The following is a 14,472-nucleotide window of genomic DNA, read 5'->3' as shown; positions in this document are numbered from 1 at the left end:
TGACTATAGTAAATGGACTGTGTTTGGCTAGAAAGCCAAGTGCAAATTAATGTATTTGGTGGTGGTGGTGGTGGTAGGGGAACAACCCAAAGAAAATGCTGTATTTTGATGTGGTTTTTTTTTTAAGAGCCAGAGGACTGTATGTTAAATCTTGAGATTAACTGTTACACTACTAGATTTCTATGCCCTGTGGTGAATTCGGAAACCAGGGATCACGGTGTAATTTTTAGATTCACTCTCTACATAAATACAAGCAAGTGCCTGAAACAAAACTTGCATAGTAATTACATAAAATAGTCACCAAAATGTGGCTGGTTGCTTCCTTTTCCAGGTACCAACTGTTCCTATCCTCCACAATGGCCATAAGTATTTGTATTAAATCTTGATAGCAATTATTTAGTACTCTGGCAGATAATGTGGATTCCTCACATACCTACATATACAACTATGCTATAGTCACATTGTGTATGCATAATGAATCTGTCCTACTGATCTTATTTTAGTTTGTACTAGGATAAGTTGTTTCTCCACAAGTCAGACAAGTTTCTTGTGCACTGTACAGTACAACTACATTTGCATGAACTTCCTTGAGTTGCTTAAGCAATTAAACAATGAAAAATTGTGCTTATCTGTTGTTCTTCTGTCCCATGCATACTCATCAACAAATCCAAGGCAAGATGGTGATTCTTGCTACTCTTATTATTTAGGAGGTGCTTCTTTTTACAAAAATGGCAGCTAATGCCTGGATTTTATTTAGGCTGGAAGTATTCTGGTAAAAGGTGTTTTTTGTTGTTGTTTTTGTTTTTAAGTGGGTTAGTGTATTTGTACAGAGGAGAACCTGCATATAATTTTAACAAGTTGTAGTTGAGTCTGTTTCTGTAGCTTTATAGTACACCTATGCCCCGTATCCTTCCCTATTCCCCCCCCCCCCCCGCACCCAAGAGTATAAAAGACAGAATGTCCCTGACCACCTTTCACTTGGCAGCAAGACAAACTCAGCAGTGTCTGTCTGTCATCCTGTAATGCCCTGTCATCAAATCAATTTTGTAACTATTAGTAATTACTAGAACTACTGTAGATACACTTTTCTGCCCTGTTTGCAGCCTCATCTTTATTTTATTTCTTTCCTTCTTCTGACTATTAGTTGGTGCCTAGGCACCTTTCTGCTTAATGGCCAAACCTAAGCCCTCCAGTTTCAAGCCATGCCTGTTGTATGACAGAGATATTCCTCTAACCAGTGGACACAGACTGCCTCTTCTGTTTGGGCAAGAGTCACTTTCCAGACTGTTGGTCTGTGTGCTCATCTATCTTCACTGAGTGGAGCTCACTTTTCCAAATATACTTTTCTAAAGATCTGTCTGCTGGTGCAGTCAATGAAGAAAGTGTCTGATTTGGAAAGACATTTCTCTAATTCAGAAAAGGAACTCTCCCTCCTAAAGATTCACTTTTTCAGTGCCCTTATAAATAGGGACTCTACCCTTGAAGACTTCTATTGCTGGTAATGAGAGAGAGTCTCCAACTACTTTAGTCAGCTGCTCTCTGTTCTCCAGACCAATTTTGGCACTGGCTGGGAGCTCATTGCCAAATTCTGGTACCACCTCCATCACATTAAAGCAAGGCAGATCTGAACTCTGCTTTAAGGGTGACTCATGGCACCAATCCTCTTCTCTGCAATGGGAGAGATCAGAGGTATTAACAGAATGTCATGGACCCTCCTGACTCTTCTAAGTCACAAGTTCAGAGGCCTGATTGCACCGGACAGGCTAGTGGGGCTGATTCTTTGCCTCACCTGGCAGAGCGGAACTTCCAGCACTGAAGCCTTCTACCAGCAAAGACTCCTCACTGGCACATACCAGATCTAGTAACGAGGGTGTGCCTGAATCCTTAATGATACCAGCAGATCTGTTTCTGACTTCTGAGGTTGAGGACCCAGCACCAGCCTCAGTACTGATGCCATTGGCACAGATCTCTCCGGCACCAGAAGAATTTTGGTACTGGTAATCTCCTATCCTACCACTTATAGGTTGGCAATATTTCTAGAATGTATTTACTACTACTCTCTCTTCCTTCCCTGTTCTCTCACTCGCTTTCTAGAGTCAAGCAGAGACCCTTCGCTTGACATCCATTTACTTTCTCCTCGCAGGAATTACTCTAGTGCAGCAACCCCCAGATCACACTCAAAATCACTGCCATCAGATTTTGAGGGCCCTCCACCCAGATTTCCTGACATGCCTTGAAAAACATCATCTTGGGCCTTTTCAGTCTTACCCCTCTAACTTACCACTTTGGCCTTTCTGGGCATTCTGGGGGGCCCTGTCTAGATCTAGGAGTTGCACTCTCATTCTTCCTACAAACCTAGGTTGCCTTCATCAGTTAGGTTCCTGAATAGACCATTCAATGAGGTAGACCTCCCTAGGGAATGATAGAGAGAACAACATGAGGAGGAGGCAGAGGCTCAGGATGTAGAGGTAGAAGATATTGTTGGGCTTTTTAAACATCCAGAAGAGACTTCCCTCAACCCTTTCTCTGAACAATCTGCATTCCTCTGGTAGGGATGTAAATGTTAGCTGGTAAGCATTAGTCTTACCGGTTAACCTGCCTTAACTGTTAAACCCACGGGCCAGCCGGCCCAGCAGCCCTGCACTGGCCAGCCCCAGCGGCTGGAGCAGCCCTTTAATTGGTTAACCATTTAAACAAAATATTTTAATCGTTTAAACAGTTAAATTTTTTTAAACTATATTTACATCCTTATCCTCTGGTGATATCCACTACAATACTATTATCTGACAACTTCAAGTCCTTTCAGGAATACTAGGAAGGACAGCAGACACAGGACACGCAATTATCTGTGGTACAGGAAAAAGCACATACACTTTGTTCACCATTCTACTTTCCCTGGCAGATTGACAATGTCAATAAATGAAGGAGTTCTAGAGCGCACAAAACACCTTTGGCAAACTCCAGCCTTTACTTTCTGCACTGAAACAATCAGAGAAAACATACCATGTCTCCTTTCCACCACCACGCCACTCTAAGGACGTCTACTTGCATCTGACTCCCAGATCTAGCAGTATCTGCAGCATAGGAGAAATCTGAGAAGACAGGACTACCTAAAACCACTCAAGGACAAAAGATCCCAAGAGACTTTGACCTCTAAGCAGAAAGGCCTGCCTCTCAGTGTCTTCCAACTGTGAATAAGCAGCTATCAAGCCCTAGTCTTTAAATATGACTACAGGACCTGGGACAAAGAGTGTCATCATTCACTGACAAGGTCCCACAGGAAGTGAGGGCTGTCTTGAGATCCATCATTTCAGAGGGAGTTTGAAAGTTAGACAGAACTTTCCGCCAATTAGTCCTGGATGACCCTGATACAGCAGCCTGTTCAGTGGTCCTAGGCTTTGCCAAGAAGAGGGTAGTCCTGGGGATTCCTAAAGAGGTCCAAACAGATATTGAAGACCTTTCCTTCAAAGGGCCAGACCTGTTTAGTTGCTTCACAAATGAGTTGTTACATACCCTAAGGGACTCTAGGGCTACACTGAGATTCTTGGGTATCTGTACACCTGCAACTAGGAGGAAACCTGAGGCCCGGTTCAGACAGAGAACTTCCTCCTGTCAGCAACAGAGGGCTGCTGACTACACTTCTATAGGAAGTCATGCTTCTCCCACATGAGCCCTGTCTTCTTCCTCTACTACCTTCACTGCATTATCTTCCATATGGCAGGTTGAAGTTGAGGAGTTTTCTGTCTGCTCCGTTTTTGATTTCTGCCTTTTGCATATCTCTTAAACCTGGGCTGTAATTACTTCAGTTCAATGGGTATAGGAGATTATTACAGAAGGCCACTCCATACCGGTCTAGTCCTTGCCCCATACCCAATCCCTGATCCCTCTTCAGAAATGCATCTTCCAAGAGAAAGCTGAACGAGGAAGTGGGTTCCTTACTACAACCTAGAAGCAACAGAAGTAGTACCCAGATGTTCAGAGGGTAGGGAAGGATTTCTGTTCCCACTACTACTTATTCCCAGAAGAAACTATCAGGTACCTGAAGTGACTACACAAATTCATATGCTGATTTAAATTAAGAATGGTGACACCAGCCTTCATCATATCCTCTCTAGAAGCTCAGATTGGTTTACGCCTCTCAACTTCAGGACACTTATTGTCACACAGCGATTCATCCAGGGTACAGAAAATTTATTCCACCGCATGCAATTTACTCACTCCATCAGTCTGAGAGTGAATGATAAATAATAATCTCACTCCAACAAAATCCATAGAATTTATAGGGGATCTTCTAGATTCTAAGTCAACAAAGGCAAAATCCCTCTAGACAGATTTCAGTCAATCATACCCATCATCTCCAGCTTCAGGTATAATCTTGAAAGAGCAACAAGAAACTCTCAAATTATTGTATCACATGGCATCATGCACTTATGAGATGCCTCTGCGTGGCTGAGGTATGTTTTCCAACCACCAAACTTAACTTATAAGAGTTGGAACCATACAAGTTTCCCTGAACTGGTAGACAAACCCACAGATAGTTGCAAAGGAGTACCATTCTGCACCACAACCTCCCATGGTGATGCTGATTATAGTCCCCTCCCAACCAGCCATGGAGGCATCTATCAAAACCGCCTACAAATTCAAAGCAGTGTAGTCCTGGAGAGAGTTCTTGCTCCATTACAATGTACTCAAACTCTGGGTTATTCAGCTAACTTCCAGAGTTTTCCACCATTCTTGAAAAGAACAGTGGAGATCCTGACAGATAATGTCTCCATTGTAGTATAACAATAGCTGTGTGAGTGCGTGTGTGTGTGTGCAAATGTTGCCATGTTCACAGGATAACTCCCATGATTCTTCACCTACTAGGAGCAAACAGCTATCTGGCAGATTACTTCAGCAGAAAGTATTCAGCCAGCCATGAGTGGTGACTAATAGATTCCATTCTCAAGCTTTTATTCCACAGATAGGGCTCCCTGTGATAGATCTATTTTTGCCACCTGCAAGAACAAAAAATTTGTCTTCTGCATCAGAGAATTTACCATGCCAGAGTCCCTCCACAATGCTTCTCATCCCTTTTTCTGTTTTAATTCCAGTCACTCTAATACACAAGCTCATAAGACCTCTGTTTCTCCAATCTGCAGGATTTACTGTCAAGGCCAAATTATCCATCCATGTCTCCATCCCTGTACCTGTTTGGAAGTTGGCTGAATGAGCCCACAGAGAGGCTGTCTTGGACTTGTAGAACAATCCCTGACACAAAGAAGGAAACCCTTTACAAGATCAGTCTACTGATGAAAGTGGAAGAGATCTTGTATCTGGCTTCACAACAAGGTCTGGATCCATTGCAAACTTCTGTTCCCAAGATTCTGGATTGCATCCTCCACCTCAGGCTACAGGGCCTCACCATCCGCTCCATTAGAGTCCATTTAGCTGCCGTTTCAGCCGGTCGCCTTCACATTCAGAATTCTATGTTCTTTCATCCCACTGTTTAAAAATTTCTTTAAAAAATGGTTCACACCTGTCATTCCATTAAATAGCCTTTCCCATCCTTGGAACTTAAAATAGTTCTTACGGAACATCCCCACCGCATTTAACCCTTATCCAAATGCTTTCTTTCCGTTAGGGAGAGCTTTAGAATGTTAAACCATTTCTTCCCAGAGATTATCCAAGTGGATCAATCTGTTACTAACTAGCAGATATACACCTTCCTTCAACAGTCAGGGCTCCCTTTCAACAACAGCCTTGGAAACCTCTTTAGCATACCTATGAAATATTCCTGTATCGGACATCTGCAGGATAGCTACTTACAGCTCAGTAACATACTGTTACTAAATGTTATGCCCTGGATTTGGAGACTAGATCAGATTCCAAATTAGTAGATCAATTCTGCAATCGTTATTTAGCTAGCTGTAGATAAAGACTCCTTAGACCCTCCTCCTATTAATCTGGGAACTAATAGCTAGTTATCATAAGGAGGGGATCTACATGGATAAAGACTCAGTCTTACTTTACGGTAACTGGTTCTTTGAACTATTTTGTCGGTGTGGCATCCGCAACCTGCACTCCATTCCTGTTCCTTCCGAATCCATCTTTACTGGGTTTCTGAATTAGCAAGGGAACTGAAATTGTGAGGGCTGCTTTGCTCTGTATACCCAAGGTGAATGGGGCATGAGGGTATGCAGGGTACAGGCACAGCCCCAGCGAATACATGTAGAATAAGTAGGATCCACACAAACAAAATATTTTGAACCACACTTGTAATTTAAATAACTATTTTGTATGTCACTCTCCACTCCTATGCTTTACAGGAACTTATTTTGATCAATTATTCTTCATACTTTCATCTCCTCCTCTGCCCATCTATCTATGCCAAGAAAGGAAGTTGCAACTTTTATTTCATGTTTTAAATCCTGCTAAATAAAAATTTAAAAGAAGCAAATCAGAAAGAGAAACTTGCATTTGAGTAACATATGTTCCAAAATACCTAGTATCTATAAACACTGCAGTGTTTCTTTAAGCCTATGAAATGGTTGCTCTATTTGTTTTGTTTTGTTTTTCAGTACTTTTAAATAGGGTAACTACTGAAATTCTAAGTAAATGTATAGGAATTCTTCTTTGTTACTAACTGTAAGAATTAAATGTTACTGCTTAGATCCACTTAGTCTACTAAAACTCTCAATTAAATCTGGAAAAAATACAGATGTTGGCTCCAAGGCAAGGCATGTGTGCATGACAAATCCAGAGGTATTTAAGTCTCTTTCCATTAAAAAAAAAAAAAAAAGGGCAGGGTAAAGGTGTCACTAGACTTAAAACAAATCTGTTACTTGTAAAGCATAACTTCAGTGAACTTTTACAATTTTATGGGCTTGTTGATTTGTCGGGGCAGCATGACAGAGAAATATTTAGTAAACGGCTTCTCAAGGTGAGTGTCTAACATATTCTGGATATAAGCCTAGTGTTTTTAGTCATGCAAGCAGCTAACCTCTGGTTATGCTTTTCTTTTCCCTGTAGGGGGATGCCCGAAGTCTTCTAGTCTCGGAAAATGTAAGCATTGGCCAAAAATTGGACTTCTCAGACACAATGGTACAACAGAAGTTGGATGAAATAAAGGACCAAATCAAACGTGAAATAAGGAAGGAACTTAAAATCAAGGAAGGAGCAGAGAATCTGAGAAAGGTCACAACAGATAAAAAAAACTTGGCTTATGTGGACAACATTTTGAAAAAATCAAACAAGAAATTGGAAGAATTGCATCATAAATTACAGGAATTAAATGCGCACATTGTTGTAACAGATCCAGAAGATGTTACAGGTATAATACAATACTAAAAACTATTATTTTTTTCTCATAGCTTAGACATTTTGTACTTTTATTTACATTGATTTATTTTAAATGAAATCCTCTAATTATAAAGAATTGCTATTGCAACCGGGGTATCAATAGTTTTTTAAAGAATTACCAACCTACATTTATATTTGCCTCACATAATAATTGGAATAGTTTTAGATTCCTTAAGTAAGTTTTAAACTGTAGTCTTTCAGAGGACTGGTGGTCCGCAGAGCAATTGCTTGTGGTCAGGAGACCACTGGCTAGTCATGTAGTGCTTGCAATTACTTCCAGTTACTAAAGTGCTTAAGATGACTGCCAAAATTATAAAAATAATTTCCTAATATTGCTTTTCCATGTAGTTTCCCCAAGGAATGTTATGTGATTGCAAATGGGTGGGAAAGTGGTACATGAGAGGTGTTTTGTGATTTACATTATGAAAAGGTTTCTGAACCCCTTGCCTTAATAGTTTGAAACTAAAATACTAGTTCTTATTCTGTTCGTTGGCTAACTTACAGTAAAAATGGCTGTTTATCATAATAATTTGAATAAATCTTAGGGATTTTACATATGTGGAAGCTGTCATTAACTGATATTTTAAACTACATTATACTCTAACTTGTATTTTCTGTGAAAGTGCAGGGAGTTGGTATTAATTTTGAAAAATATCAAACTTGGCATTTCAAAATGGAATGTTTTGAAAGTAAACATTCAAACAAATGCCTTTTTCAGTATTGTGAAATGACTTGGATAAGGACAGTATGGTGATTTGACATTAAAATATTGCTAATATGAGTCTGTATAAATATACACATGCCATTGAGGGTGTCTGTTAAGTAACTGTCAACTCTTGAGAAGTTTGGGCAACAGAATAAAAAGAACATATCAATCTTGTTTTAAAGTAGAGGATGCAGTGAGAGTCTTGAAACATACGGGCAGGTGATTTCAGTTTAGTCACGATATCTGAGAATATGGCATGCTGCCAAAGTGCTGAGTTACCCTTGTTAGGCTTGCATAGAGTTCAGTGCATTTTATTATTGGTCTTCCTGCAAGATGCACTCTAACCAAAGAAGGCTGGATGAGAATTACTTTGGAATCTGTGAGGCAGAGGGGTTGCTTCAGGGTGGTTATAAGTATGCTTCAGGGCGAAATGGAAATGTGTACATTTTATGTACGTCTTCTACATGTCACATATATTTAAAAACATATATGTAATTTCTCTCATGAGTTAAGACGTGCAATAATCAAGTAACAGAGCATTGCAGAGAACTGAAGTGGCTGATGATGAGGTGAAGAAATAGATACCTAGATTGCAGGTGGATTCTTGTTTAAAAATCTGTACAGACATAAATTTGGAGGCTTTTTTAAATAGAATGACTTCAGAAGCGGGTGAGTGGAGATATTTGTCACATCCCACTTTCTCTCTTAAATGAAACACTTTAAGAGGGGTCATGTTTTTGAGATTTCCAGTGCTATTTGTCTACAAGAAGAATCATTATATGTATTACAATAGCATCCAAGATTGGGGTCTCATTTTGCTGGATGCTGTACACAAATCAGTCGCTGCAGGTTTTACTCTGCAATTGGTATTTGAAGGGCGCACTATTGGTTTTAAATTTAATTTTTTTTTAAAAAATCAAGGTTTTGAAAGAGCCCTTTTAAATAGTATGTGTTGACTTCAAAAAGTCTTTATTTATTTATTTATTTTTAGTTTTTCTGCTTCTTTGTTGCTCTTGAACATGACAAATACCTTCCCCATCCCTTATTGAATAGCAACAACACTAAACAAACTGGGACCAGTCCCTTCTGTCTCCATTCCCCTTCTTTTCTCTCTTTGCACTCGCTTGCTAGCTTTTTGGTTTTAGTTTCAGCTTCTCTAGGACCAAGTGGCTTTTAGTTGGTAGTAAACATCTTCCATAGGGCCTGGGAAAGAATATGCATACAGCTCTGCTGCAAGAGGAGTTCACCAGTGATGTTTACTAGTGTGTGATTCGGGAAGAATTTAGCAAGAATTTTTAATGAATCTGTAAACTCAGGGGTTGTACCGTATGACTGGAGAATTGCTAACATAGTTCCTATTTTTAAGAAAGGATCCGGGTAACTACAGGCCTGTTAATTTGACATCTGTAGTATGCAAGGTCTTGGAAAAAATTTTGAAGGAGAAAGTAGTTAAGGACATTGAGATCAATGGTAATTGGGACAAAATACAACATGGTTTTACAAAAGGTAGATCTTGCCAAACCAACCTGATCTCCTTCTTTGAGAAGGTAACAGATTTATTAGACAAAGGAAATGCAGTGGATCTAATTTACCTTGATTTCAGTAAGGCATCTGATACGGTTCCACATGGGGAATTATTAGCCAAATTGGAAAAGATGGGGATCAATATGAAAATTGAAAGGTTGATAAGGAACTGGTTAAAGGGGAGACTACAGCGGGTCATACTGAAAGGTGAACTGTCAGGCTGGAAGGAGGTTACTAGTGGAGTTCCTCAGAGACTGGTTTTGGGACCAGTCTTATTTAACCTTTTTATTACTGACCTTGGCAGAAAAAGTAGGAATGTGCTAATAAAGTTTGCGGATGACACGAAGCTGGGAGGTATTGCCAGTACAGAGAGGGACCGGGATATCCTACAGGAAGATCTGGATGACCTTGTAAACTGGAGTAATAGTAAAAGGATGAAATTTAATAGTGAAAAGTGCAAGGTCGCACATTTAGGGATTAATAACAAGAATTTTTGTTATAAACTGGGGGCGCATGACTTGGAAGTAACAGAGGAGGAGAAGGACCTCGGAGTATTGGTTGATCACAGGATGACTATGAGCCGCCAATGTGATATGGCCGTGAAAAAAGCTAATGCGGTCTTGGGATACATCAGGTGAGGTATTTCCAGTAGGGATAAGGAGGTGTTAATACTGTTATACAAGGCACTGGTGAGACCTCATCTGGAATATTGTGTGCAGTTCTGGTCTCCCATGTCTAAGAACGATGAATTCAAACTGGAACAGGTACAGAGAAGGGCTGCTAGGATGATCCGAGGAATGGAAAACCGGTCTTACGAAAGGAGACTCAAAGAGCTTGGCTTCTTTAGCAGAAGCAAAAGAAGGCTGAGGGGAGATATGATTGCTCTCTAGAAATATATCAGAGGGGTAAATACCAGGAAGGGAGAGGAATTATTTAAGATCAGTACCAATGTGGACACAAGAACAAATGGATATAAACTGGCCGTCAGGAAGTTTAGACTTGAAATTAGACTAACATTTCTAACCATCAGGGGAGTGAAGTTCTGGAATAACCTTCCAAAGGGAGCAGTGGAGGCAAAAGACATATCTGGTTTCAAGACTAAGCTTGATAAGTTTATGGAGTATGATGAGAGAGCTTAATTTTCGCAATTAATTAATCTTTGACTGCTAGCGATTAATATGCCCAATGGCCTATGATGGGACACTGGATAGGGTGGGATCTGAGTTACTACAGAGAATTCTTTCCTGGGTGTCTGGCTGGTGAGTCTGACTCACATGCTCAGGGTTTAGCTGATCACCATATTTGGGATCGGGAAGAAATTTTCCTCCAGGGAAGATTGGCAGAGGCCCTGCGGGTTTTTCGCCTTCCTCTGCAGCGTGGGGCACGGGTCACTTGCTGGAGGATTCTCTGCACCTTGAAGTCTTTAAACCATGATTTGAGGACTTCAGTAGCTCAGACATAGGTCAGGGGTTTGTTACAGGAGTGGGTGGGTGAGATTCTGTGGCCTGCGTCGTGCAGGAGGTCAGACTAAAAGATCAGAATGGTCCCTTCTGACCTTAAAGTCTGAGTCTATGAAGTGCAACTGACCATCAACAAAACAGTGTAGCTCATGAGCTGGGTCAGAAGAACCAGGGCAAAGAGTCTGACTCTTCCTTTGATCCCTTCCTGAGAAGGCCAGAGTTATCCAGCAGAGGCTTCCCCATACCTCTTGCTAACAAGTGGCAGTTCCAAAACTATTTGGGCCCTCTTTGTCTTCCATACTGGAGCTTTAAAGTAAAAGACAAAGGAGATGACTCTTCTTTTTTTCCAGCATGAGCCCAGGGAGACTGTGTCCTCGGGTTGCTGCTCTGAAGGTTCTTGCCACAACTACCAACCACAAGATTAATAGGTGTCTGCTTTTACTTGGTGTTAATCTCGCTATTTACTCAGTGCTATTTCTGAATTTTCTTTCTTATTTAATTGCTGTTTTTAAGTCCATACAGAGCTTTTACAGTCTTGATCTTAGTGATTATTTCAGTATTGTCCTATCAAAGTAGGTCATTTTTATATTTTGACAATTACAAATATAGAGTAAATTCCTTGTATCTAGGGGTATGTCTGCATATTTAAGTCTCCTCGAGGAGACGGGGGGAAGGAAATGTTTCTTATGAATTCAATGTATATATCTTCTTGTTCTTAGCTCTAGTTCATATCAGTTATTCCTGTGGAAGCCTTAAATTCTTTAACAACATATTTTACAACCTTTCTGAAGACTAGAAACCTTAAGAATCTTTTGTTAGTGTTTAAGTTGATCATTGAGGAAGAACTTAGAACTAACTTTTATTTATTTTTATAAAATAACTTTTTATTTTATTTTTCTTGTATGCCATTTGCCCTTGTAATTTAAATTAATTTTCTCTGAGCTCCTTCCACATTAATACAGCTGTTAATTCACAGGAACAACCTCCTGCTATCAGTAAATTTCCTTTCTGAAGACTGAGAATCTGATGTGCAGATACAACCTCTTTTGATAATGGATGCACATGGACTAGGTGGTATGCTGGGTTAATGTTAAATTCCTGGCTTTGGTCATAAATTTGTGTTAGTGAGCATCTGTCCATTGCAAAATCAAACTGGTAATCTTTGTCTGAAAGTGTAGCGAAGCGATGACTTACCGGCACAGCGCCTCCTGCTTGTTGTCTTGGGAATTAGCTCTCCAACACACAGAGCGCCTCCTACTGGCCGGTGTCTTGCCTGCCGCTGGCCCACATATCCCTCCCGGACCCTGGTGCCTCTTACCCTGGGGTTCTGCCCTCTGTAGTACCCCCGCTCTGGGTCTCCCCTCCCAGGAGAACCCCAAACCCTCTCACCCACCTTGCCTCAGTGGCTACTGCCAGTCTTCATCTAATCCCCGCTCACTGGGGCAAACTGCAGTCTGTCATGGCAACTCATCACTGACAGGGTGGTTGGACCAGCTGCCTCTGCCTAACCTCGGGCTGCACCTCTGCAAGCCTGGGGCTTTGCCAGGCTGGAGTGCCCTAGCTCCTCCTGCCTTTCCCCAGCACTGCTCTACTCCAGTACCCTGAGCTCCCAGGCTGGAGAGAGACTGACCCAGCTCCTCCCTGAGCCCTTATAACGAGGCTGGATGTGGCCCCAGCTGTGGCTGCTTCCCCAATCAGCCTAGCCTTTTTTCTAGGAGTGGGGTAACTGCCCTGCTACACAAAGGCTCAGATGTATGAACTTTAATATCTATTGAGAGGTAGCTAGACTGTGAAGATCACCACCTTTTTATATTCAGAGGGCTGACTCACTCTCTGTCCTGGATCAAAGGTGTTCTCTCTGCAGTTTTCAAGGAATGCCGATTGTCCAGTTTCTCATCGGGCCTCTTTAAAGGTGCTCACTACCAATCCCAAAATTAATAATCTTTGAGGGTGCTGGGAATCTTTACATCAGATAGCATCTGCTATTCTTAGTTCATTTCAGACTGCAGGGTTATATGGAAACTTATTCTTGGCACAGAAGCTTAGGAGCCACTGTGAGTTCTGCAATAACCATTTGCTAGATGGTGGGGACATCCCACCTTGCACATGGTTGGTAGGGAACTCCCAGTAGTTGCTTAGTTATAGATTAAACTACAGGTTACAACTTTTTCCTGCCCAGTGTTCATGCATTTGGGGGACAGTTGTCCCTTGCCTTTCAGAATATGGGGAGAAGACACCCGGAGATTTGGTGACATGATCTCAAACTGGCCTTGTGAGAGAAGACTTAACAGTTGTGAAAATAGCATTCGCTATGGTCACCATGATCTCTTTGTGGATCTTCAGTCGTGTTTGTGGGTCAGTAAAGTCAAACTCTCCTTTACTTGCTGGATTCAGGGCTCTAGACGTAACTTCCATAGTCCTACTTAAGGATAAAAGAACTGGGTTTTTGCAGGTCAGATTTAGGGTATGTTGATTAAGTGATGTATGGATGACTGCACAGTATCTAAATGCAGTGTGATTCATTAGATAGCGCTGGGACTGGAACTCTGGAGACCCTGGGTTCTTTCTCTGTCTCCGATTTGCTGTGGTAATTTGGGAAAGTCATTTACCTCTTCTTGCATGTTTTCTTATCTATAAAATGGCTGTAAAGATAATCTTTGTAAAGCTTGTCAGGATTTACAGAGGGAAGATGCTATGCAAATGTTATATGGACTCTTATTATGGCACAGTATCTAGCTGTAGCCAGTACTACTATTTATTAGGGCTGTCAAGTGATTAAAAAAATTATCGCACTGTTAGACAATAATGGAATACCATTTATTTAAATATTTGGATATTTTCTACATTTTCAAATATATTGATTTCAATTACAACACAGGATACAAAGTGTACAGTGCTCATTTTATATTTACTTTTTATTACAACCTAGTAAAGCACTTAGTGCAATCTCCTTACTATGAAAGTTGAACTTACAAATGTAGAATTATGTACAAAAAATAACTGCATTCAAAAATAAAACAATGTAAAACTTTAGAACTTACAAGTCCACTCAGTCCTACTTCAGCCAGTCGCTCAGACAAATAAGTTTGGTTACAATTTGCAGGAGATAATGCTGCCCATGTCTTTGTTTACAATGTCACCTGAAAGTGAGAACAGGCTTTCGCATGGCACTGTTGTAGCCAGCATAGCAAGATATTTACGTGCCAGATGTGCTAAAGATTCATATGTCCCTTCATGCTTCAACCACCATTCCAGAAGACACGTGTGTGTCCATGCTGATGACAGCGTCTGCTCGATAACTATCAAAAGCAGAGCAGACTGATGCATATTTATTTTCATCATCTGAGTCAGATGCCACCAGCAGAAGGTTGATGTTCTTTGATGGTTTGGGTTCTGTATTTTCCACATCAGAGTGTTGCTCTTTTAAGACATCTGAAAGCA

General features: G+C 40.9%; 1 protein-coding gene across 9 annotated transcripts in view; it reads left to right on the top strand.

Moving 5' to 3' along the window:
- Positions 1-14,472, top strand: part of PKN2 (protein kinase N2) — a 136,081-nt gene that overhangs the window by 47,545 nt on the left and 74,064 nt on the right. For all 9 annotated transcript variants that reach the window (XM_073357145.1, XM_073357147.1, XM_073357144.1 and 6 more), the window contains exon 2: positions 7,012-7,312. In XM_073357145.1, the coding sequence (XP_073213246.1) occupies positions 7,012-7,312 (301 nt within the window). The remainder of the gene's footprint in view (positions 1-7,011; positions 7,313-14,472) is intronic.

This window comes from Lepidochelys kempii, chromosome 8 (assembly GCF_965140265.1).
Source record: "Lepidochelys kempii isolate rLepKem1 chromosome 8, rLepKem1.hap2, whole genome shotgun sequence".
NCBI lineage: Eukaryota > Metazoa > Chordata > Testudines > Cheloniidae > Lepidochelys > Lepidochelys kempii.
Note: the sequence above shows the minus strand (reverse complement) of the source record. Positions and strands in the feature narration are given on the sequence as shown.